The sequence below is a fragment of the Dendropsophus ebraccatus genome, chromosome 13, assembly GCF_027789765.1.
Source record: "Dendropsophus ebraccatus isolate aDenEbr1 chromosome 13, aDenEbr1.pat, whole genome shotgun sequence".
NCBI classification, from domain to species: Eukaryota; Metazoa; Chordata; class Amphibia; order Anura; family Hylidae; genus Dendropsophus; species Dendropsophus ebraccatus.
Window position 1 is genome coordinate 56883351 of NC_091466.1, and position 26967 is coordinate 56910317.

At 40.8% G+C, this 26967-nt stretch overlaps 1 protein-coding gene across 2 annotated transcripts in view; it reads right to left on the reverse strand.

Annotated features, from left to right (window-relative positions):
- The window catches only part of AKAP6 (A-kinase anchoring protein 6), a 165429-nt gene that overhangs the window by 40631 nt on the left and 97831 nt on the right, over window positions 1–26967 (reverse strand). For both annotated transcript variants that reach the window (XM_069950752.1, XM_069950753.1), the window contains exon 9: window positions 22177–22297. In XM_069950752.1, the coding sequence (XP_069806853.1) occupies window positions 22177–22297 (121 nt within the window). The remainder of the gene's footprint in view (window positions 1–22176; window positions 22298–26967) is intronic.

The following is a 26967-nucleotide window of genomic DNA, read 5'->3' on the forward strand; positions in this document are numbered from 1 at the left end:
GGATAGAGTACACTAATCTGACAGCTTGACTTGCAAATAAGTGGAACTGTCAGGGAGCTCCTTGCAAAGTTTACCGAGAATCTGAAGAATGAATGAAGATTAATGGAGAGTGAGGGAATGCCTCGAGTGAAGTTAAAGTATGCTGATAGTAAGAAAGTGAAAAGAAGATTAGAAGAAGCAATAATGAATGCTTGTAAATGGAAAGTGAAGGGTTGTTTAGAGATGTGTGAAAAAAATGCTCATAAATGGAAAGTGAAGTGAACTTCATTGAATATGTAAAAGAAGGCTCGGGGCAGAAAGTAAAGTTTAGAGCGAGCCGGAATAATTCTGCTGAATACAAGGTTAATCAATGGTATTATTATGACAGAATACTGATAGAAAAATGGAGAGACTGCGTATAGCAAAAATGAAATCAGATAGTGAAGGTATGTTCAGTGTATATTCACATACTGCATGAGGGGGCGCACTTCTTATAGGGTAAGAAAAGTTTATAGGAAAAAGAGTTCATTACGGTGTCCTGGGGGGAAAAAAAGTTGCAAATTTTTGAGCAGACCTCATTTTGCTTAAAAAATGTTGACTTACTTTTTGTGCAAGATTTGGCGAGCCTTATGCCTTTCGCCTTTCTTAGTGCTTTTTTTTCTGATGAAAGCATTGATAATTTCCCCGATATCTACCTATAGCTACCTATGGATAATGCTTTTATGCTATTGGTAAGATAAAACATAAACAAATACAAATATAGCAGATACAATACCCTCAAAAAGTGAACCTGTTGAGTTAGTAGGTAGTATTGCTAGGTGGCGACTGTTCCCATGCTTAGCTTTTAGTCTAGGAGTACCCTGAAGGGTAAGGGAAACCCTATTGATGCCTTATTTTGCCTCTTGTCTCCTGCCATGGCACCAAGTTTGGGGTCCCTACTATTGCGGGTCCATAATCACGGTTCAACTTAGAGCACACTGATTTCTATTGGGCTATTCACACAGTCCGTGTTAATTTTGATCAATAATATGTTCTGTTAAAAAAAGGACCTGTCCTACAGCGGTACGGATTACCAATACAAGGCTATGCGATCCGTATTTTTTTTTTACAGGGGTCACCGCTGACACATCGTGACATCCGCAAAGAACATGGATCAAATCTAGGTTTTGCGGCCCAGAAAAATTACTGAACCTGTAAATTAGGCCTTCGAAAAAAAAAGATTTTTATAAACCTGCCTGGTTTGCCTGGTATATTACCCTGTAGAGAAGTAATTTTAGTGATTTCTGCTGTTATTGTGCCCCATTGTGCACAGCTACTTCCCAATCACAGTAATACACACATACTTCCTCCCTTAGTTGCCTCTTAAATCACAACACAAGACCTCCTCCTCTCTGCTGTGCCATGACATAGTAACAATGAAAGTGCACTAAGCAGACTGGCACTGAGCTGGGATGATAATTTACACAGTACAGTACTAGATGAAATGTGGGGTAAAAGGGGGTTACTGATGCACTCTGGAGGGTGATTTTTGAGGAAAGAAGGAAGGAAGGAGGGAGGGAGAGAGGGAAGGAAGGAGTCACAGTAATCGTTGAACTGCTGCTGAAGACAAGCCTGCAAACTAAAGGTGAGATTAGACATAGGAGAGAGCAAAGTACAAGGAAAGGGTTATACTATGCACTGAACTGCTGCTGAGATGAGAAGCCTTGATTAACCTTTCTGGGCAGAGCTTTGATCCTTCTTGAGGAGGCAGAAAAACTCACAGGTTGCAGGCACCCAGCTTTTTTAGAGGGTCCTTTTTAGAATTTTTGTGGACGCAATGGGTTTTCAACGTAACAGACAGCATTGGTAGTCAAATAATAATTCATCCATAAATTAGATACTTTTTGGGTACTTTGCACTGTTGACTATATTAAATTGACCATACAATATGTGAGGATGTTCTGTAGCTACATCAAAAAATAAAATCAGACCTCCTGTAAAATAATTTAGAATCATCAAAAAGAAAACGTGCAAACACAAAGGACATGAGCAGGAGGACGTTCTAACCGCTGGCTCCAAGTAATTTGCTTAAAGTTGAACGTGAAAGAATTCAGGAATTTCGGCTGCATTGAAAAGTGACAGAAGAGAAAGGGATGAAAAGAACAAAGGAACGAAAATAAATGATAAGGTCTGAAATAAATGAAGAATAGCTGGAAAGAAAAAAAAAAAGTGGAAAATAAAGCGAAAAGCAAATAAATACAGAGAGAAGGAATAAAGTTTAGGAAGACGATAAAGGAAATAAGTGGATGGCGAGAGGATGGATGAGTGCACAGAAAGAGAGTGAGTGGGAAAAGTGACAGTGCACAGAGGATGGGAGAGAGAGGCAGAGATGTGGCGAGAGAACGGGAGCTCAGCCTGAGCTGCCTGGGAGCAGTTTGGATCACATCCAAAGTAAAATCAGCCCTGAACAATATTATTGTCCGCCTGTCTATTCAGGAAAATTGTTTTCTTTGGGCTGAATATAAATGACACAAAGCCGGAGTTACATCACCGCAGTGGGCAACGAACTTAACCCCAGAATCCCTCCAGTAGCCCGGACTGAGGGAGGGGGCGGCTGGGGAAAAGGGGCAGGATTGTTCTCATGTCTGTGGGACTATAAATAGATGAAATGCTCTTTCTGTTCCCTCCAAGGGGGTGAATAAAAATCCATTTAAACTGCACTTTGGAAGGGGCGAGTAACCCTACAGATATATACTTCATTATTCCCATGCAACAAGCACTCAAAAACTGAATAAACAATACAAACCATTGTTTGTGCAGCAGGTGAGATGTGCTGCGAGTGATAAATGTAATTCCAATGGCACAGCTACAAATACTTATTATATAGGAAGCCAAGATGTCATAGATTTCCATGGTTAATCTGGATAGTGTTGTATGCAGCCAATGGGCAGCCCTTTAAAGGGAACCCCTCACTATGATCATGTTACCTAAGCTATCAGCATCATGTTACAGAGCAGAAGGAACTGAGCAGATTGATATATATCTTTATGGGAAATTATTCAGTATAACTTGTAATTTATTGATTGAAATCTCTGATGTTTCCATGCAAAGGAGTCCAGTCTATTGAGTGACACCGCCCACTGGACTCCATTACACAGAATGATCAATGATGTTACAAGTTATACTAAATCTTTTCTCACAAAGATATATATCACTCTGATCAGCTCTTCCTGCTCTATAACATGATGGCAATAGATTAGATAGCATTGTCTTGGTGACAGGTTCCCTTTAAATCTGACTTTGGAGGATTGTATATAATTGTATAAAGTGGGGGGAATTTATTACTCTTATCTCTTTAAGTGCAACTTAAAGAGAATGCAATCGCTAGATTTTCTTTTACTGATTAGAGTCTGATACTAAAACATGTTCCTTTGTGCCTCATGGACATAGACGATAGGTCTGTCCCCTTGAGATGAATGAGAAACATTACTGAGCATGCTCTGTGACCTTTGAAGAGGTCATTCCACAGGGAGCTGCTATTGACTTATACTGGTGCTATGTACTGATATCACCTGTCGCTGTACAGATCACTTTACAGCAGCCTCCTCTTATCACCACAGACAGGACAGGAAGTCTAATCTTAGACCTAGTGGTGAGAATAAAAAATGCAAGATAATTTTATAATATAGATAAATATATGCTTAACATAAACACAGGTAATTTTTTAAATAACATATTCCCTTTAGGACACAGAACACATAAACATTTGACCAATGTCCATGTGTATGGGGAGGCCAGGAGAGAGAACTTGTAGCATCCATCATGCATAGACTCCCATGTTTACTCTGTTTACTGTGTGGTATACTTTTTTTTTTTTAGCGTGATCCTACTCTGAGTAATATTTCATGGTTCTGCTCCATTCCATCAAGTAGAAAAATCCAAACTCTGCTGGAAACTATAAGGGGTACTCCCGAATTTCAAATGAACTAGTTTCAGAAAGTTATATAGATTTGTAATTTACTTCTATTTAAAAATCTCCAGTCTTCAAGCATTTATCAGCTGATGTATGTCCTGCAGGAAGTGGTATATTGTTTCCAGTTTGACACAGTGCTCTCTGCTGCCACCTCTGTCCCTGACAGGAACTGCCCAGAGCAGGAGCAAATCCCCATAGAAAAACTTTCTTGCTCTGGACAGTTCCTGACATGGATAGAAGTGGCAGCAGAGAGCAGACTGGAAATAATACACCACTTCCTGCAGGACATACAGCAGATCATAAGTACTGGAAGTCTTAAATAGAAATAAATTTCAAATCCGTATAACTTTATAACACCAGTTGATTTAAAAGAAAAAAATATTTCACCGGAATACCCCTTTAACCCCAAACATACATCACGTATAGAGCACTGTGTCTATCTCTCTCACAGTTCATGTATTTGGCAGCATTTATACAATAGCATATGCTTCTCTCTAGGCTTGATATATTCCCTAGATGGAGCATTTCAATACATTTGAGCAGTCAAGGGTTAAAAATCGCCCCCCCCCCCCTTCACATGCAAGATATATGGAAATTGTAATTGAGTGTCAACTTGCAATGAAATTCAATCCCCTTTACACCCCAAATGTAATTTGGAAGCTCTGTGCGATATTTACTGCAATGCTAACCACATTTTAGAGCATAATTACATTTCTGGGGAACTCACGGCCAAAACAGTAGAATTGTGCTGGCTTTAAAGCCCCCTGCAGTGGGACAGAATGAAAGGAGGGGGAGCGAGCGAAGAGGAGGAGGAGGAGGAGGAGAGGGACAGGAGTGTGGCAGAAAATGAAATAGAGATATGAAGCTTTTATAGGGAGATAAATAGGACTTCATGTGAAAGTGACTACAAACCGTGTCCAGCCCGGGTTCACATGCCGCAGCTCTGCGCAGTATTTCATCGCTAGAGTTTTTAGACATATTGTCAGGTGCGGATCTAATACACTCAAACTTCTTTGTTTTTTGCATCCAATATCAACTATGCACAATGTGAATAAGGCCTAAAGTAAGGATGATAGAGACTCTTGGGTCCAAAAATAAAAAAAAGACAAGAAAAAACATAGCGTGGTTTTGGAGAATCGGTTCAAGAAGATGCTTCATATTAAGGTTTATTATGGAAATATCAATGGTGGAGGTGATAGTGGGGGGGGGGGGTATCAATGATTCTATCAGAAAACTAGCACAGATTTTTGCACATAACATAGGTAAGCAGAGTCAGACGGGGGCCCACCGGAGGAAGAACCAGTGAGAGACGACATGTCGGTCAGTGCTAGTGCTGGTTCTAAAGCTGGGGGCCCATTGGAGGATTCTCCGGTCCTTTGGTGGGCCAGCCTGACACTGTAAGTAAGGGAGCAAATTATGGAGAAAATAAGTGATTTTTTAATAATTAGTATAAAAAGCCTTCGCCAAACCATTGATACATTATGGCGCATAACTGAAATACTGTACATTGATTATCATTGTATACTATAATAAAAAAATTTATATAATATAATATAAAATTATATTATAAATATATATATATATATATATATATATATATTAATTAATAAATGAATTAATAAATTGTTAATTTATTTATTGATTATGATTATATACAGACAGGGTATAGAACATACAATTGTCATGGCGTTCATGTAATAAAAATAATAATAATAATAATGATTTATTAATAATAATAATAATTATTATTATTGTTACATGAATGCAGTTACAATTGTATGTTCTATACCCTGTCTATATATATATATATATATATATATATATATATATATATATGGATAATGAGCACTCCTTGACTGGCTGCAATCAATCCCATGTCTACATCATAGAGGTACAGTACAGCAACAAGGGATGCAGCCACCACCTGGCTCCTATGGCCGGGAGGGGGTCTCGCAGAATGCCTTGAAATAACTGGAGACACAATGGAGAAGATCTATCAATGTGTCATACATTAAAGACCAGCTTGAGGCCTCCTTCATGCACTTTTATTGTGGTGTTTTTTTTTTTATGGCTAAAATAAGCCGCATACAACAGCAATTTATTTAGCCTTTTTGGAATTTTTTAAATATAGTTTTACTTTAAAATAGTGGGGGAGAGTTACATTCTTACAGTCAGAATACGCTATGTTACTCATAGAAACCAATCACAGCTCAGCTTTCAAATATTCTGGTTCATTTGTTTTTAAGCTGAGCTGTGATTGGTTGCCGTGGGCAACAAAGCACAGTCTATCAGTAAGACTGCATGATGAATCTCTTCCATTGTGTTTCGGTACATGTATTTTCTGAATGTGTTTTTAATTTTGTTCTTTTTACCAATAAAAGTCATCTGAATTATTAATCACGTGGTTTCAGGATTTCTCTAGATTCACAACACATTTTTATATCCTGTTTTCTATTAACACAGAATGTATCTCAACCCTTTTTTTCTGTCAGTGACAACTGAATATAACAGAATAGGTATCCATCTGTTACATCCTGTCTTAGAGGGGTATTCCAGGCTAATGGGACTAATCCCCTATTCACAGGATAGAATGCCAATCTCACATAGGTGGAGTGCTGGCACCTGGCACCCACACCAATCAGCTCAGATACACAGTTAAAGGGGTTATCCAGCGAAAATCTTTTTCTTTCAAATCAACTGGTGTCAGAAAGTTATATAAATTTGTAATTTACTTCTATTAGAAAATCTCAAGTCTTCCAGTACTTATTATCTACTATATGTCCTGCAGGAAGTGTTTAATTTTCAGTCTGACACACTGCTCTCTGCTGCCATCTCTGGCCGAGACAAGAACTGTCCAGAGCAGGAGAGATTTTCTATGGGGATTCAAAGAAAACTGAGACAGAGTTCCTGTCTCAGCCAGAGATGTCAGCAGAGAGCACTGTGTCAGACTGAAAATAAAACAACATTTCCTGCATGACATACAGCAGCTAATTTTTAATAGAAGTAAATTACAAATCTATATAACTTTCTGATATCAGTTGATTTGAAAGAAAAAGATTTTCGCTTGACAACCCCTTTAACTGTCTGTACTGCTCCTACTCCTCTCTGCCATGCCATGATATAGTCCTGCACTGGACTGAAGAGGCCGGCAATGTGCTGGGGGTTGATTACCACATTTCAGCACTATTGATGGGAGAAAGGGTTATTAGATGTATTGGAATTTTAAAATGAAAGAGACAGTAGCTCTGCATGGTAGAAAGTACACTAAACACTGATCTGCTGTTGAAATGAGAGGGAAGCCTTGATTTACCTTTCAAGGGCAATGAGAATCCAATGAAGGAAAGAACATATTTTGCTTTTCTGTGGGGTAAGGAGTCACTTTTTGTAAATTAAGTAATTTACAAATACAGTATGTTACAGATCACAAAGGTTAAAGCAGGCTATAAAACAACTGCAACCTTTTTATTGCTATAGAGCTTGAATGGAGAGGCTACCCGAATGCTGGTTTCCCACTCCATTCAGGACATGGGACCCTCAATTTAGTCATTAGTTATGTTTACGTTCCCCAAAATATACATGGTGTACAGTGAATTACCACACAAGAATTAACTATTCCAAAGACACTAGAGGAAAAGCGAGGAATGGCTGCCCGCAGATCAATATTCCATTACTCCACCTGTTTTAGATTTACTGAAATAATCATTTATTTAAGACGGCCAATTCAGAAATACTCAGCTGTTGGAAGTAGTGTGCCTGCGCTGCGCCCCAAAGCTGCTGCTCTCCTCCTTATGTAATAACAACGGAAATGTTTAAACTTTTAAATACAATATAAAAACAGAAGTGACATGGCGACATCTGGCCATTGTGTTTTAGGAACAAAAAACAAAACAAAAAAAAAAACAAGGCGAAGTATACATCACATTGGGGTCTGAAGTTTGGCTGTAAAGTTTACTAAACTTTAAAAAAAAAAACTACAGGAATAAAAAAAATAAAATAAATAAATATATATATATATATATATAAATTATATAAAAAATATATAAAAGAAAAAAATATATAAATATATATATATATATATATATATACACAGTATATATATATATATATATATATATATATATATATATATATATATATTAAAAAAAAAATATATATATATATATATAGAGAGAGAGAGAGAGAGAGAGAGAGCACACCATACAGTGTATTTAATGCAGAGCATAAAGTAGCATCACATCTCATCATGGAGTAAAAAAAAAAACGTTGGACAAAGATTTTTTACACTTCTTATATAGTTCACCAGTTCAGAAAATTGCAATACTGTGTAGGACTGCAGGCACCAGTAACAAGGCAAACATCATAGCTCACTACACCACCTAATGGCCGTTTCTTGCAATACAAGCATGGTCAGAACTAGTACAATTCTCTCATTTGTGAGACACACTGTAATTTTTTTTCTGTAAATGTTACATCATTATGTCACATTTCTGCTGCTTTTTTTAATTTTAAATAAAATCTTAAATTTTTGATATTATAGTTTAGTAGTTTTCTGAGATGTACTATATAAATAGGATATATTGCTGTTTCCGTGTGTCCTAAACTCAGATGTTTGAAATGTTGGTGAATTAACTTGGATGGCCTAATATTAGTAAAACATAGCTGCTCTCTGTCCGAAACAGCGCCACCTCTGTCCACAGGTTCTGTATGGTATAGCAGCTTGACACTAGTCACTGTAATACTGGACACAACCCATGGAGAGGTTGGACTGGTGAGCTGCTGGATGTTGGTAGATAGCCGCCATATTTTATTGTACAACCCCTTTGATTCTCACACAGCACCTACAGTTGTTCAGTTACACTGTGCACCATTGCTTGGAGCCCCCATGTACACAATAAACCTAATATATACTAGGAATTATACCGACCAGGGGTCAGCGCACTGAATATATATACCCCTGTTAACCATTACAGTACAAGGAATATATATACACAAATATATGATATACGTGGTATTGCTCACACTGTATATAGCATTGCCCACTAGGTACTGTATCTAAATGGTGGTATTTATAGACATGCAATGTAATAACTATATTGTGTGTGAGGCTACTCAGAGGCATAATACCTACAGTATATGGCAGTGTGCACAGTTATGTACAAGTATACTGATTATACAGTAGTAAGTATTGTTATATGGAGATATATTTGCTATACTTTGATGAGGTTATATGGAGATGTACAGTCTACATAGCAGTGGCATAAAGATTTAAAGGGGTAGTTCAGCAAAAAAAACCCACCTTTTTCTTTCAAATCAACTAGCCAGATGATTTACTTCTATTAAAAAAAAGTCTTAAGTCTTACAGTACTTATCAGCTGCTGTATGCTCCTGCTCTGGATAGTTCCTGACATGGACAGAGGTGGCAGCAGAGACCACTTTGTTAGACTGGAGAAAAAACACTGCTTCCTGCAGGACATACAGCAACTGATAAGTACTGGAAGAGTTGAGATAATAGAAGTAAACTACAAATCTCCGGCACTTGCTGGGACCAGTTGATTTGAAATAGCCAAAGTGAGCATGCATATGCAGAGAGTTGGGAAGTTAGCTGTTCAGGTATGTGACTTGTAAGACCAAGTTAGGATTCAAATATATAACTTTGATGTTAAGTTTGATGAATGTTAATGTAGCTGCTCTATTAGAGTGAATAGGAGGAGATAAACTATGTATGAACTGAAGCCTTGCTGCACACTGGGCATCTGGGGCATTGCTGTGCTATGGCTGGGGCACCAGGCTACCACTGTGGTCCCTTCAATCTCAGGATAACACTATGCTATCATTGTATTAGATGGGAGTACCCCTTAAAGGGGTTATCCACTGAAAATAATTTTCTTTCAAATCAACTGGTTTCAGAAAGTTATATAGATTTGTAATTTACTTCTATTTAAAGAGTCACTGTCGTATTTTTTTTTTTTGCAGAAATCAATAGTCCAGGCAATTTTAAGAAACTTTGTAATTGGGTTTATTAGCCAAATCTGCCATTATCTGCATGTAAAAAGCCTTTTCCCAGGTCCCCCCTCCTTTCTCTTTTTCATCCACTCTGAAAAATCTGAAAATTGTGACTTGTTGCAGGAGTCGTCCCGTCTGTTCTAGGGAGAGGGGAGGGGGGAGGAGGAAGGAGGGAGTTAGCCGGCAGCAGAAAGCAGATAACAGAGGATTACAGGCAGGGAGCTGGGTGACAGCTGTAATCTGAGCTCAGACAGGTCACTGGTGACTGTCACAGGAGATATCCCGTGAGGGATTTGTAGATTAACTCTTTGTTGTCCTGTTTTGGTCTTTTCTTTAGCTCTCTCCATAGGAGAACAATGAAGACAGGGGGGAGAGCTTCAAACTGCTTTTTCATGATAAAAATGCATTTTTCGGATAATAAACCCAATTACAAAGTTTCTTAAAATCGCCTGGACTATTGATTTCTGCAAAAAAAAAATTCACGACAGTGACACTTTAAAAATCTCAAGTCTTCCAATGTTCATCAGCTGCTGTATGTCCTGCAGGAAGTGGTGTATTCTTTCCAGTCTGACACAGTGCTCTCTGCTGCCACCTCTGTCCATGTCAGGAACTGTCCAGAGCAGCAGCAAATCCTCATAGAAAAACTCACCAGCTCTGGACAGTTCCTGTGTCAGGCAGAGGTGGCAGCAGACTGAAAAGAATACACCACTTCCTGCAGGACATACAGCAGCTGATTAGTACTGGAAGACTGGAAGTAAATTACAAATCTATCTAACTTTCTGGCACCAGTTGATTTGAAAGAATACGTTTATAGCAAGTATTGTACAGTATAACTACAGGTCCCACTTCTAGTAAACTGTACAAGATTGTTTCTACTTTTTGGGTATGTTCACACATGGCAGATGAGCTGCAGATTTTTCCATATTACATGACCTGAGCTCTACGAGATTGCCGCTGGTTTACTGAGTCTATTACATGGCATAGTAATCCTGTGGCCCTTTGATTTAATCACATATCCCCTATTACACAGGAAGATGTATGACAGACAGCTGATCATTTCTATGCATATTGGAATTAAGTGATCAGTCAACTAAATTTCTGATCTCTGGCCCTATTACACAGGGCAATATTGGCCCTAAAATCCATAGAGAATTAGAAATCTGCAGCATATCAGTCCTGTGTGAACATAGCCTTATATATAAGGAGTCTTCACTGCACAGCCCATGGCTCACACAGTTCACTGCTGAGTAGCCCAGGCTATAGTTTTCCAGGCTCAGGCTTGCTGCCCTGGGATTGTCTCTGCTCCTTCCGGAGCTCGTGATGGATGGAACCAGTTTTTGAAGGAAGTTCTGTGTGCGTTCTGGTTGTCCTGGTGATGCCGGGGAGGGTCTTTTTTTTTTTTTTTGCTGTACACAGAGTCCCCTTTGTGCGTTGTATCCCATTCATATCAGCCACACTGGGAAATGCTTAGAGTCTGCCTCTGAACCTCTCATTCACATGGCAGATAGGGGGCCACTTCAGCCACTGTGTCATCCGTAATTGGCATGGCCCTGAACTGATTACATCATCGTTCGCCCGCACTGTCAATATTTACTGGCACCTATACGTAGCTTACATGTGGTCACCATCCTCATCATCCTCATCAATGTAACGGTACATTGAAAAACATAATGATATTAGTCAAGATTACATGTCTACGGCTGGTTGAGCAGTATTGAATATATATGAGGCTCTCCTATTCCTGAGCATAGACCCATGAATAATTAACCTTATATTATAGAATTATATGGCTTTTCCAGCATCCAAAGACACGTAGTCTGCTATACATTGGTAAAAGGTTATTCTAACCGCAATGCTGAGCTCAGTCCTATGTGACATTATATGTATATTACTGATGTATTACCATGTAACCGGCTAAAATATATATACATATATATATATATATATATATATATATATATATATTGTATATATATTGTATATATGTATATATAATTTATTTATTTTTTTAACTGTAATTTTTATTAAAGTTTTATATTTCAATACAATAAAGGCACACACACAAAAAATAGACTAACTGTGTCCATAAATCGGTAAACCAATAGTATATAGAAATTTGATGATTATTATTATTATATATTACTTGTTATATATAATATATATATGTGTATATATATATATATATATATATATATAAAACAAATGCTCAAGAACATAAATGCACAGGCTGAACAGTAAGAGGTTAATGGACTATACCATGTACAGGTGTTAACCTCACCAGGGATTCGGGGTTGTGACCATCTGACCCTATATACGGATAAGGTTTTTCTGTGTCAAACATAAAGAGGTGACAGTGGGGAGAGACTTCCTGCGGGCACCAGGCCAGGGCGGTCTGTCTGAGAGCCATGCTAATCAGCCCAGCGTGCGGATCCTCTCACCCATACACAGCTCATCCTGAGGAATAGAGGCTCTGCCAAAAGTGCACATTCCAGCACCGGGACATTCTAGGATAAATACTGTACTTTCTGTCCTCGTGACCTGACTGTTTGCGGCCTGTGCGTCCTAACAGATTATCTTTTCAGGAAATAATCGCTTTGGTATGTATACAGAGCCAGCCAAGGCCGCTGAAGGGCTGCCACATGTACAGTATCTACAGTAGGGTCAAAAATTGTTTTTTGTTATTGTGATAGGAATAGGAATGAACCCCGCTCTTGTCTATGATTAGAGATGAGCGAACCGGGTTCGGGTTCGAGTCGATCCGAACCCAAACGTTCGGTATTTGATTCGTGGGGGCTGCTGAACTTGGATAAAGCTCTAAGGTCGTCTGGAAAACATGGATACAGCCAATGACTATATCCATGATTTCCACATAGCCTTAGGGCTTTATCCAAGTTCAGCAGTCCCAGCTAATCAAATGCCGAAAGTTCGGATCGACTCGAGCATGCTCCAGGTTGGCTCATGTCTATCTATGATCTGTATATGTAATTGTAGTTTTGCGTTATGAAAGGAAATCTGTCGGCTGCGATTCACATTCCAAACTACTGATACTACTAGGTGGCTGTTAGGACAAGGAGGAACATGGTACCTTATATATATTCATCTGTGCTTCCAGAATATAGAAAAATGTTTTATTCTATAATATGAAGAGTCAAAGAGGCGTTCCTGAGCTCCTGAAGTGCAGCAAGCTGTAACACCTCCTTATTCCCCCTCCCATACCTGATACTGCAGGGACTTCCAGGTGTCAATCATAAAAGGCGGGGGAGACGAAGCATTACAGCCTGCAGCTATTCAGGAGCTTGGAAAAGCCTCTTTGACTCTCTCTTCTTTTTTTTTTACCAAAGAATAAAATCATTTTCTACACCCTGGAAACACAGATGAATATATAAAAGACATCATGTGTCTCCATGACCTAACAGATAAACAACCAGAGAGCAGATCAGGTGAATCAATTTAACAGACAATTGACGTCAGTAGCGGAATATAATAGGTCCATTTTGGGCGGTAGCCCGGGGCCCTGAGCTCCTGGGGGGCCCATGGCCACCCAAAAAGACTTATACTTTCAGTGGTGTACTGTCTCCTGGCTATATTTCTGCCATGATTTGCAAAAAATTGCAGCTTTTTTACCGCAATTTTGCACAAATCACGGCATTATGATAATATCAATCCTGTACAATGAACACCAGGCTAGTGCTGCCATAGTTACAGTGGGATAGGGGGGGCCCAGGCTTGGTGAACAGCCCGGGGCCTATGGTAAAGTTAATCCACCCCTGCTTGACGTGTTTTATGGTTGTGCTGACCACTTCTTCAGAAATGTCAATCCTGCATGATCAGTAAAAGTCAAGTTCAACTGATGCAGATATGCAATACTGATGTCACTCTCCTACCCCTTAGTGGGGGTTCCCTTATGTTTGTTCTGCTATGTTTCTTGTGTATACAGTATATATTCTCTATCTGATATCCCATTGTAGATTGACATTTCTAAAGAAGTGGTCAGAACGATCACAAAATGCGTCAAATATCTGTTTATTGAACCCTAACCTTATGTCAAACTTCATTTCTGGTTCTGATACACCCAATCTGTGCTCTGGTGTTCTGTACCTGGTTGTTTCTCGGTTAAAGTTCATCCTCCACCTGTTGCCCAGCTGTGAAAAGGAGTCCAGGATCTGTACAATAAGGTCACTGGGGCGTCTGTGACTCTTACCCCGGAAATGGCTCTCTTGTCGGTGTTGCCTGGCCCCCTCTCTAAAATCAAGAAGGGTCTCTTGGGATATTTCCTGTTGGCAACCAGACAGTTTATTCCAAGGTTGTGGAAGTCGCAGTCTGCCCCTTCTAGGAGCCAATGGGTAGAGGCCTTTAACCTGATCATGCGCATGGAAGAGTTGAGGTCAGATGAGCATAATACGGGGGCCAAATTTAAAAGCAGATGGGGCTCATGGATGGATTTTAAATGCTCACCAGGGCTTGCCACGTGGCTGTCAGGGGGCTCGCTGTGAACGGGCTGACTGTGACTTCCATAGGATGCATGGATTTGGTGGTTCTGGCTTGGCGAGAGTTTCTTTCCTTTCTTCCCTTTTCTTTCCCATCCTTCCCCTCTTATCCCTTCTGTGTCCCCCCCCCCCTGTTTGTATAAGTGTTTTTTTTGGTTATGTTTGGTTTGTTTGTTTTAGTGTTTGGTTATACTGTGCATTGCAGTGCGATCGGAACTTTGTCTCTGATACGTCACGTGGCCCTCTATCTCACATGTTTGGCATCTGATCTTTCTATGCTGATTTCCTTATATAGGGTGGTATATATGGATAGGAGCACTGCCTTATTATTTTCCATCCTGTTCACTTTGCATTCTTATGGTTTGAGGTTTTGGATCCAGTAGGACCATGTTCTCTTTAGGTTTTAACAGACAAACTCATTAATGTATAGCTTTTATATATTGTCAGTGTTAACTCAACCACTGTTCAAGTAAAAATCTTTGTCAATAAAAATATTTTGAACCTTAAAGTTCATCCTCCTCATGGAGCAAACAGGTGGAGCAGCGGCGACAAGCATCAAGCCCCCTCCGTGATTGCTATCCTCCAGTGTTGTACCTGATCTGCACAACCCTCCCGCTAAGCAGCTCCGATGGGGTTGGGGTTCTCTTCTTTACCTTAGGGAAATAGTGCAGGAACGCTTCCTCTTCTCTAATTTCTAACAGTTTTCTAATAGTGTCAGCAGTTTGGAATCTAAATTGCAGCTGAAAGATTCCCTTTGAGTGGATGGGGCCTAGCTGTAATACTAGACGCAGCCAATGGACTAAAACAAATCGGAATACCCCTTATGGGTAGAGTGACGTTGTAATGATTTAATAAATCCCATCCACAAAAAATTCTGCACAACATCCATGACATTGACCTGAGGTGGGAAATTCTAGTCTATAGAAAGTCAAGTGTGATGCAGAATTTTTTTGGCTTCTCCAGTTTCTCAAGTGTGTTATGTGAACACATATATATATATATATATATATATATATATATATATATATATATATATATATATCTTAGCACTCTAGAATTAAGGGCCCTTTATAAATGCATAAATAAATCATTTTGTATGTATATATATATATATATATATATATATATATATATATATATATATATAATATCCACCTACATACCTATATATACACCTATAGGTTGCTATAAAAAAAACTCCACAATGTACAATGTAAAACCATCTTTGTGAAATAGATGCAAAGCTCATTGGCGGCTCTCTGATATTTCATATCTCCTAACATCTTCCAGACAGTACAGCACCCAGGTCATCACCCAAACTACCTAATGTATTTTACAGCCCAATAAGAACAGATGCACTTCAATGATAATTTACATCATGGAGATGGCGAGGAGTCTTCATACAGGACATAGTAAACAGCTGGCATTTCCCACCTTAAGGCTATGTTCACACTGCGTATGAATCCGCCCGTAGATCGTACGCCGCCGTACATGTGCGGCTGAAACTACGGGCGTGGGAAAAATGGACATGCGGCCGGATGCGTATGCACCGCGAACATACGCCCGTAGTACAGTTATGCTTCCCTAGCTTAATTCGAAGTGATCTGAGGCAGGTCATTTACTTGGAAATCTTCGCCCAGCCCCGTAAACCACACAGAACCTTTTGGATCGAAAAATCAAGTTCAATTTGGCTGAAATAAGTACTTCGTACGGGACCGCATGGAAATCCACGGCCGTGAGTTTCAACATTTCCATCCTCAAGCAATGGTCTTGTTCATTTTTCACGGCGCCGTATACGATCAGACCGTAAGCTCATACGTAGTGTGCACTGTGCGGGCGTATATCGTATACTTTCAAGCGAACGCATCAACCTCAAAACTACGTGCGTATATTCGCAGTTTGCACTACGGACGGATTCATACGCAGTGTGAACATAGCCGCTGGGTTCACACTACATATATTTCAGTCAGTCTTGTGGTTCTCATATTGCAACCAAAACCAGGAGTGGATTAAAAACACAGAAAGGATCTGTTCACACAATGGTGAAATTGAGTGGATGGCCGCCATATAACAGTAAATAACGGCCATTATTTCAATATAACAGCCGTTGTTTTAAAATAACAGCAAATACAGCTCTAGGCCTGACACAAATAAAGGTGTTTTATTATGACTGTCCTTTAAAGTTTTGTTGTTAAAGGGGTTCTCCCATCTTTATAAGGGGAAAATAAGAATTTAAGGGGTACACCACTTTTCTGAGGGCAATTGTCTCCCAGTTGTCAACATTAATTAGCTCTGTAATGCCCCATAGAGAATTAACAAAACACTGGCCGCACACATGCGGTGGTCTCCATTCATTCTGGTGACAATTTTATCCCCGTTCCCAGGATCAGTCTAAATCTCAGGGGTGTGACCCCCCACCAATCACCTGATTTTTCACTATTCTGTGGTTAGGGATAGGAATACCCCTTTCATTTAGTTTTTAACATCACTATCTACATAAAAAAAATTCCCAATGGCCACTAAGACTTACTGCATGGGTCTCAGAGCATGCCTAGAAAATTCTCTCATAGAAGCTAATGGGTTCCCTCTAGTCTTTTGTTTCCTATGTCCTTATAGCTGTTCTAAAACATATCTCTGGTAACAGCAAGTCTAAGTCTCCAACTTCTAAGTCTAAGTCCCCAACTTTAAAGAGTCGCGTGAACAGTGTTGTCCGTATAATGACCGATAAGTTGCGGTTCAGATGATTTATTTAACACTGTAAAATCTTGCGTTATAAGCTTAAAACCGCCATAAGAAGGTGCAACAAATCCACCTTTCTCTTTCTACAAAAACATAACAACCATAATAAATATCAATGTGAACAAGAGAATAGATGAGTGGGGAAGGATGAGAAGGTAACCTGGGGATTTGATGAAATTAAAAGCGTTAGGCTTTTTTTTTTCCTGTATTTTTTGTTGCCGGTTATCAATTATAGGTTTTATGAGTAGCAATCTGGTCGGTGAAATACACCATATGTTCTCAGTGATTCTGACATGACAGTTTATAGATTTACATCCATAAAAATTGCCTAAATGAGCTTGATTTATGGAAGGTTGGTATTTCGGATGGAAGACGCCCCCCACTCTCTCTTCCTTATGTTTCCACCCTATTCTTTGTCACTGCGGATTTTTTCCTTCTTGCTTGCTCTGGTCAAAAATCTTTCAACCCTTTCAGTGCCAGATAGGACTTGATTCTGGGTTTATTTGATTAAAAATAGATTGCCATGTGCAATAGGCTTGGAGCGAATGTAGTTATGACATAATAAATCTATTTACCCAATCGGGAATATCTTGCTTTAAGCTTGGGAGCAAACATAATGTACTCAGCTCACACTTCCCTTAATGTTTTGTGTAACTTTCAGCAAAAAACTTTGTCAGGAAAAAAAAAAGGATGTGTTTATACTACTGACACAGGCGGGGTTGGGTTGCGTTACTCTTATAGGCACAGTAGGCTTCTGCCTATAGACAGCTCTAGGGAAAGCGCATCTGCGTAAGGGTAAATTGACATATGACTACACTGAATTATCTCCATTTATAGGTTGAATAAGTATTTAAAGTGGTGTCAGACTGAAAGGAGGACACTTAAATAAGGAACAGGGAAAAGGAGTGCTAAATGTTCCAGAAGAAGAGGAAGGAGATTCAAGGACCAAACTGTCGCTACCTTCCCTTCTTGATAAGCCAACAGTGTGGACTATGTCACACTCTCTGTAACTTTCCCTTGTCTATCCCTGACTGCCCTCCGCTAAGTCCAGCACTATGGACCCTCCCTGACTCACTTCACCTCCTTAAAATACAGAACAACACTATAAAACACTCAGTAACTTTCTCCTTTCTATCTGAGTTCCTTCCTCTCAGTCCGACACCATGGACTCTCCCTGGCTGATCTCTTTTCCAGAAAGTACAGCACAACATTATGGAACATTTTAGCATTCTTTGTAACTTTCCCTTATCTATCCCTGAGTGCCCTCCCCTAAATCCAACACCTTGGCCCCTCCCTGACTTCCAACTCCCCTCCTTAAAGTAGAGAGCATCGGTATAAAACATCTCATATTCTCTGTAACGTTCCCTTATCTATCCCTCAGTGCCCCCCCCCCCCAATCCAACACCACGGACCCTCCTTGACTCACTTCACCTCCTTAAAATACAGAACAACACTATAAAACACTCAGTAACTTTCTCCTTTCTATCTGAGTTCCTTCCTCTCAGTCGGACACCATGGACTCTCCCTGGCTGATCTCTTTTCCAGAAAGTACAGCACAACATTATGGAACATTTTAGCATTCTTTGTAACTTTCCCTTATCTATCCCTGAGTGCCCTCCCCTAAATCCAACACCTTGGCCCCTCCCTGACTTCCAACTCCCCTCCTTAAAGTAGAGAGCATCGGTATAAAACATCTCATATTCTCTGTAACGTTCCCTTATCTATCCCTCAGTGCCCCCCCCCCCCCCCAATCCAACACCACGGACCCTCCCTGACTCACTTCACCTCCTTAAAATACAGAACAACACTATAAAACACTCAGTAACTTTCTCCTTTCTATCTGAGTTCCTTCCTCTCAGTCCGACACCATGGACTCTCCCTGGCTGATCTCTTTTCCAGAAAGTACAGCACAACATTATGGAACATTTTAGCATTCTTTGTAACTTTCCCTTATCTATCCCTGAGTGCCCTCCCCTAAATCCAACACCTTGGCCCCTCCCTGACTTCCAACTCCCCTCCTTAAAGTAGAGAGCATCGGTATAAAACATCTCATATTCTCTGTAACGTTCCCTTATCTATCCCTCCGTGCCCCCCCCCCCCCCCAATCCAACACCACGGACCCTCCTTGACTCATTTCCCCTGCTTAAAGTAGAAATAATTGGTATAAAACATCTCATATTCTCTGTAACTTTCCCTTGTCTATCCCTGAGTCTCTTCCCCTCTCTCTGACCCTGACTTCCTTCCATGCATAAACGTACAGAGCAATAGTATATGAAATCTTATATTCTCTGTAACTTTCCAATTTCCTTCCCTGAGTTCTTCTCAGTCAAACCCCATGGAGCCTCTTTGACTACTTTCCCTTCCCGAAAGTACAGCACAATGGTGTGGAACATCTTGTATTTCCTGTAACTTACCCTTCTCCATTCCTGAGTGTCTTCCTCTTGGTCTGAGAGATGTGTTAGGCTGAGGGAAGGACAGGGAAAGAAGTTGTATTGGACTTAGAGAAAAACACTCAGGGAAGAACAAGGACAAGTTAAAGAGATGCTTCACACAGTTGTGCTATATTTTTAGGAAGAGAAAGGAGAAGGGATTAACATCAGACTGAGAGGAGTACACTCTAGATTGGACAAAGCAACATTCTAGAACATTCTAGAGGTTCTGCACTGTTCTTCAGAATTTTGTAAGAGCACATAAAGGTTTTGCAGCCAAATAAGCCCAGGTGTGGCCTACTCTATGGGTGGAGTGTAACACACCAGACAATCTGTGCCAGGCTCCTGAGATATAAATAATACCCAGTCCTGGGAGAAGATTAATTCTGGCCGCATCTAGCGATACACACGATGTGTAAATGACCCATAGCAATTGCTTTCAACTGGCAATAACTGAAGCCATCATTACTGAAATTAATCTGATGTGATAAAAATGGTGTCATCAGACAGGCTTAGTTATGACTGCTGCATGTAAACAGGAGACAGCATAGTAATGACTGGCCTTCCAAGGACAAGCCGAGATCAATGTGAAATGTGGGAAATTCTAAGAACTTTAGAAGTCAACAAGTATGAAAAGTATGGAAGACACAAAGCTAGGCCCTGGTCTAGATGAATTGTAATACCACACACAACCTGAGGACAGGGGTGGCACTGTTCTTGCAAGAAAGTAGCTGTGTTCTTTCTAATCCTGGATAACCCCTGTAAAACGAATGTACCACTAGGCACATGTTTGTTTGTTTTTTTGGTACATGAACAGACCAGCACCGGCGCGGGGATGCTGGAGCTGCTGTCCTTTTTTGAACCGCCGCCCAGTTCCCATGCATGGTGCCGGTCTATTCCTGAGCACTGGCCTAGCTTGAAGCACTGGGGCAACAGACCAGCGTTGGCGTGGGGATGCTGTAGCTGCGGTCCTTTTCTTGAAGCGCTGCCCGGTTCCTGTGCATGGTGCCCGTATGTGCTCGAGCACCGGCCTAGCTTGAGGCACCGGGGCAACAGACCAGCACTGGTTCAGGGATGCCGTAGCTGCAGTCCTTTTTTTAAAACTATTGCCCGGTTCCCGTGCACGGTGCCAGTCTATTTCTGAGCACTGGCCTAGCTTGAAGCACTAGGGGCGGGCCTGCTGGCCCCCAATAGGACAAAACCCCGTCTCCAGTGCTTCATGCCGGGCCGTGCACAGGAACCAGGCGGCGGTTCATAAAAAGGACCGTGGCACCGGTATCCCTATGCCAGCGCCGGTCTGTTCATGTATAAAAAACAACAAACTAGTGGTACATGCCCTCTAAATATCAGTAACAGGAAATGCTCCACTGCTCTCCATAGGTTTGATCTAGCAAGGTATAAACAGACACAAAATAAATATTACAAGGCTCAGCGTTGTAGCCGTAACGCGTTTGTCCCTAATTTACTTTTATCCAAACTTTCCACAATGTTATTCTTGCACTTATCTCAGAAGATTACATCACATACCTGCTTCTCAGCCTGTCAGTTCCGAGAGTCTCAAATACGAGGGCTTGTTAGATCTCCCTACTGAGATATTACTGCATTGGAGATACAGCGGCCCTACTGAGATATTACTACTTCAGAGATTTCCCTACACAGCTGTTACTGTTTCTCAGCTATAACTGCTTCTAAAATATGCCGGCATCCGTTCATGTGCCGGCGGTGTGGCACGGCAGTAATGTTTGCTGTGTATTGCAGTGAACTACTGGAGGTTTTATGGATTCGGAGACATCCTTACTGAAATATAACTACTTGTGAGATATGGCTCCCGTGGTGTGTTATAACAGTAAAGCTATATTAAACAACCGGGGCTTGAACCTTTCCAGGTAAAACTATGCACAAAGCAAAAATGTCATTGTTCTAGGTGGGTTTCCGTCAGCCTCAAAGAGACGTCATACATACAAATGCAGTATATGCATAATTATGATAAAATATACAAACATAATGTTAGTTAAATAAAAACATTTTTTGAATCACTTGATGTCAGAAAAGTAACTTTTATTTAAAAATCTCCAGTCTTCCAATACTTATCAGCTGCTGTATCCTCTGCAGGAAGTGGTGTATTCTATACAGTCTGATACAGTGCTCTCTGCTGCCACCTCTGTTCATGGCAGGAACTTAAAGAGCAGTAGAGGTTTTCTATGGGATATGCTGCTGCTCTGGACAGTTCATGTCACGGACAGGGGTGGCAGCATAGAGCACTGTGTCAGACTGGAAAGAATATACCACTTCTTGCAGGACATACAGCAGCTGATAAGTACTAGAAAACTTGAGATTTTTAAATAGAAGTAAATTACAAATTTGTATAACTTTCTCATACCAGTTGATTTAAAAACACTTCCCCCCCCTCTGGAGTACTCCTTTAAGTAGGGCAACATAGCTGGTCTTGGCTTATTTTCATGATACGATATATCATGGACAGTTTATACTTTATTACTGAACACAATGATATTATGTTTTTCTTTTTTTTTTTTTTTTTTTTTAGATATCCACCATACACTACATTGCTAGGGCATTAGATAATAACCTTGCACATATGTAGATGTTGCTCTTCAGACACCATTAATCCAAGACTGTTCTGGACGGTGGCCTCCATATCTAGCAGCCAGTCCCAGAATTCCTGGCATTCTCCCTCCAAATCTTGTACACTGCAAATAAAAAGACAATTTTCACTTAACCAGGTTTGGGTTTACCAGTTAATTTTAAAGTGGACTTTACACATTGATCAGCCATAACGTTAAACCTAGCTGCCTAATATTATATAGATCAAATTTCTTTTAAAGGGAAACTGTCACTAGGTTTATGCTGCCTTAAATGAGGGCAGTATAAACTAGTAGTAGAAATGCTGAACAGATCAGCGTATTACTTACATCATTCTGTTCAGCCGTTCTCCTAATATGCAGGAGAATAGAATTTTTGCCCCACGCCTCCCCCCCCCCCACCCTCCAGCTGCTGAATGACGGTTGACTAACTATAGATAACTGCCAATCAGCAGCTGGTGGGCGGAGTTTTCTGCTTCTTATGAATAATGAGGACTACTGGGCTCATGCACATAATAGAGAGGACTACTTATTGTCCATGTTATTCCCTGGATCAGCTGCACAGAACAATGTAAGTGTTTAGCTTCTGTGTCACTAGTTTATGCTACTCTTAGATAGGACAGCATAAACCTACTGACAGAGTCTCTTCAACAGCTGGAACACATGGTGACTGTGTCGATGACAGGGTGCCAGTAACTTGTGGTCCACTAGCCACACTAGGAGTTATCCAGGATTAGAAAAAAACACAGCTACTTTCTTGCAAAAACAGCACCACTCCTGTTCTCAGGTTGTGTGTGGTATTATAATTCAGAATTATTCACTTCAATGGAACTTAGCTGCAAAACCCCTACCCAAACTGAGGGAAAAAGATGTGCTGTTCTGCAAGAAGGTAGCCATGTTTTTCTAAGCCCCTTTAACACTTTAGCAATATGTTAAGCTAAGAGACTGGTCACCATATTCTACTAGTTTCTCTATTCCATCAGTGTGTCTCCCAAACTGAGGAGTGCTGAGATGAAGTCTAAGGGTCCTATTACACGAAAGCGATTTTTAATGATTAACGACTAACGACATTGTTTATCGTTAACCTGAAATCATTCACCATATTACACAGAATGATGGTCATTAGTTACAATCGTTATTGTGATCGTTACTACGATCGTTTACTCCATCTGATCCCAGCAAAACAAGAACAATGTGCAATTACACTGGATGATTAGTGAACGAATGTAAAATTACAGCGACCGATTTGCGAACAATTGACTATTGACTATTTTAGGTTCAGTTCTAAATCAACAATTAAAGGCGTAGTGCGGCGCTAAACAATTATTGACAAAATAACACACATTACAAAGTTATACAACTTTGTAATGTATGTTATGTATGTGAATGGCCCCCTTCCCCGCGTTTCGCCCCCACCCGTGTACCCGGAAGTGTGATGCATTATACTCACTGCATCTCGTGTCGACCCCCTTCCGCCATCTTGGGACAATGACATAGTCTTCGGGAGGCCGGCTGAACCGCTCCATTTGTCCCTCATGCCGGCCCCTCTCTGCCGCGTCATAACTGTGCTCAGCCGCGATTGGCTGAGCAGAGTTATGCTCAGCCAATCGCGGCTGAGCTGCTGATGACGCGGCAGAGGGGGGCCAGCATGAGGGACTGATGGAGCGGTTCGGCCGGCCTCCCGAAGACTATGTCATTGTCCCAAGATGGCGGACGGGGGTTGACACGAGATGCGGTGAGTATAATGCACCACACTTCTGGGTCTAGCGTGGGTGGGGGGAAATACGGGGAAGGGGGCCATTCACATACATAACATACATTAGAAAGTTGTATAACTTTGTAATGTGTGTTATTTTGTGAATACTTGTTTAGCACCGCACTACCCCTTTAACGACATACGAACGATTTTTCGATTGTTGCCTGCAATTACACAGAACGATTATAGTTTAAATTTAAACGCTATAACGATTCGCACTAAAATCGTGCCGTGTCATAGAGCCCTAAGGCCATGTTCACACAATGTATCTTTTACATAAATCACGGTCGTTGTTGCAGTTTGCAACAACGATCGTGATTAATGCAAAAGATACGTTGTATATGAATGAATGGGATCTCGGCCGGAGTGTATACACATAGTATACACTCCGTCCGGGATCCTTAGCGGCTGCAGCGAAAACAGCGAGTCTGTTTTGTGCGGCTGCTATTCATTGAATAGTGGCTGCACAAGCCTGACAGGTTACACAATGGAGAGTGCGGCTTCAGCCACACTATCCATTGTATTTAATGAAGAATTGGGATGCGGGCGCCCCCATCCCAATTCAATAGAATTGAAGTCATAATGCACTAGGCCGGGCCTGAAGCCTGAAAAGAACAAGTTTACTTGACCCACTTTTAGTTGGGAGTACGCATTGCTTACTGGGAACACTCCAAAAGATCCGCCATCTTGTAGATTCTCTTACGCAGTTATCCATCTATTACAATTTGTCCCATGTCAAAATTTTGTCTGCTTCCAACACAACAAATGTGTTCTGTCAGAACAAGGGTGGGGGATCAGGGCAGGTGAGTACACTTTACCCTATACTATTATCCCTGCCTGGGCACAAAAATAAGGCCTAAAAAAACTTTTATAAAGAAAACCTGTCACTAGTTGCATGTTGCAACATAAAACAATGGCAGGCTCCCTTACAACCATATATGCCTCACTCTGTGGCTGTGCTGTTTCAAAGTAATTATAAGTGTAGCTTCAACAGGAACAGAGGTCCTAGTCATTGAGCAGTCAGCCGGCCATGATTGACAGACGCAAAGAGGGAGAGATCTGTCAACCATGGCTGGTGGCCCACCTCCATGTCTCGCAGCCCCGTATCCAGTTGAAGTTACAACTATTATTACAGTACATGGTTTGAGCAGCATGAAACTGGCAGGTTACATTTAAAGGGTTATTTCAGTATAGGAACATTGATGAGGCTAGTGTAAAAAAAAAAGAAAAGGTGATACTTGGTCCTCTGCGGCTCTTGTTCAACTGCCTTACAGTCCCTCGCTGCTCATTGCTTCACCCTGCTTCTCAATGTTTCCATAATGCAATGTCTCAGCTAATCATTGGCCGAGAGGGTATACTATTGGGGCCAGAGATTGGCCGTCTGGGTAGATCTCAGAAGCAGGGAGATGAGCAGGGGAGGATTGGAATACCCCTTTAGAAGGTCATCCAGGATTTAAAAAACATGGCTGATTCCTTCCAAATCATGTGTCCGACAAGCCATGGACAAGTAGACAGATGCTTCCAGAAGAAATAAGCAATGTTTATCTTCTCCTGGTAAACTCCTTTAAATGTCTAAAGCCCCCCCCCCCCCCTTTTGGCCGATTACTGGGTTGTCTACGGATCACATGTTTTGAGCAACCTATGTAAATGGATGTTTGGTCTACAATGATAAATTTATGTGGTGTCATGATTAATTTGACGTTCATTGGAAATAAGTTCCAATGGACAAGATCAGCGTTCGTTATTTGGAGCCCGTTGGCCTGGCTTAAAGGGTGGCTTTAATGTCAATAGATAACTATAGTGCTTTACAGTCCGTTATCTAGTCATTTATTTTACCTCAATGATCACTGTAGGTTTAGAATATGGTACAAGAAATATTATATAGAGATGAGGGCAACTCGAGTATGCTCAGGTCTGTCTGAACGTGCAGCATTACAGGTGGCTGCAGAAGTTAGATGCAGCCCTAAGGGTATGTTCACACTGAGGAAAACAGGCGGAAATTCGGAGCGGAATCCCCGCGACAGACTCCACTCGGAATTCTGCGGTGTTATGTATAGGGCGCCTCCGCTCTCCATGGCTCTCCGCTCAAATAATTGACTTGTCAATTCTTTGAGCGGAGAGTGGAGGCGCCCTATACATAACACTGAGGCAGGCGGGATTCCACTTGGAATTTCCTCCTGGTTTTCCTAAGTGTGAACGTACCCTTAGGCTGCCTGGAAAACATTAAAACAGTTGAAAGCCATATTCAGATGTGGTAAAACAGTGGCCATTCTGTGGTATGGCCGTGTCACAGAACAACCACTGAGATGTTCAACCTGGCCTGTACTGCAGTACTGGTCAAGAAACATTACTTCTTTTTAATTGGAAGACAGGCACATTCGGGTGTGACCGCACTCTGATTAGCCATAGCAGACAATGCAAAGTACGGCCAGAGCCGCACTTTACATTGTCTGCACAGTCTATTTTGTGCAGCCGCTGTTCAATGAATAGTGGCCGCACAAAATAGACATGTGAGTTTTCTGTGCGGCCACATGGAATCTCAGCTGGAGTGTATACAGTGTTTATACACTCTGGCCGGGTTTCCATAGGGGTTAATGAGATCGGCCGATGTGATTAACCCTTTGAGGACCAAGCCCAAAATGACCCAGTGGACCGCGCAAATTTTCATTTTTGTTTTTCGTTTTTTCCTCCTCCCCTTGTAAGAGCTGTAGCACTTTCAGTTTTCTATCTACAGGGCCATGTGGGGGCTTGTTTTTTACAGGAGTAGTTGTACTTTGTAATGGCATCTTTCATTTTACCATAACATGTATGATGGAACCCCCAAAATATTATTTATGAAGATATAAATTGGTGAAATCGTAAAAAAGAATGCAATACGGGGGTTCCTGTGTCTACGTAATGCACTATACGGTAAAAGCGACATGATACTATTACTCTATAGGTCAGCCCGAACACAACCATATGCAGGTTACACAGATTCTCTAATGTTTTATATATTTTTTAATGAAATCCTTTTTTTTTG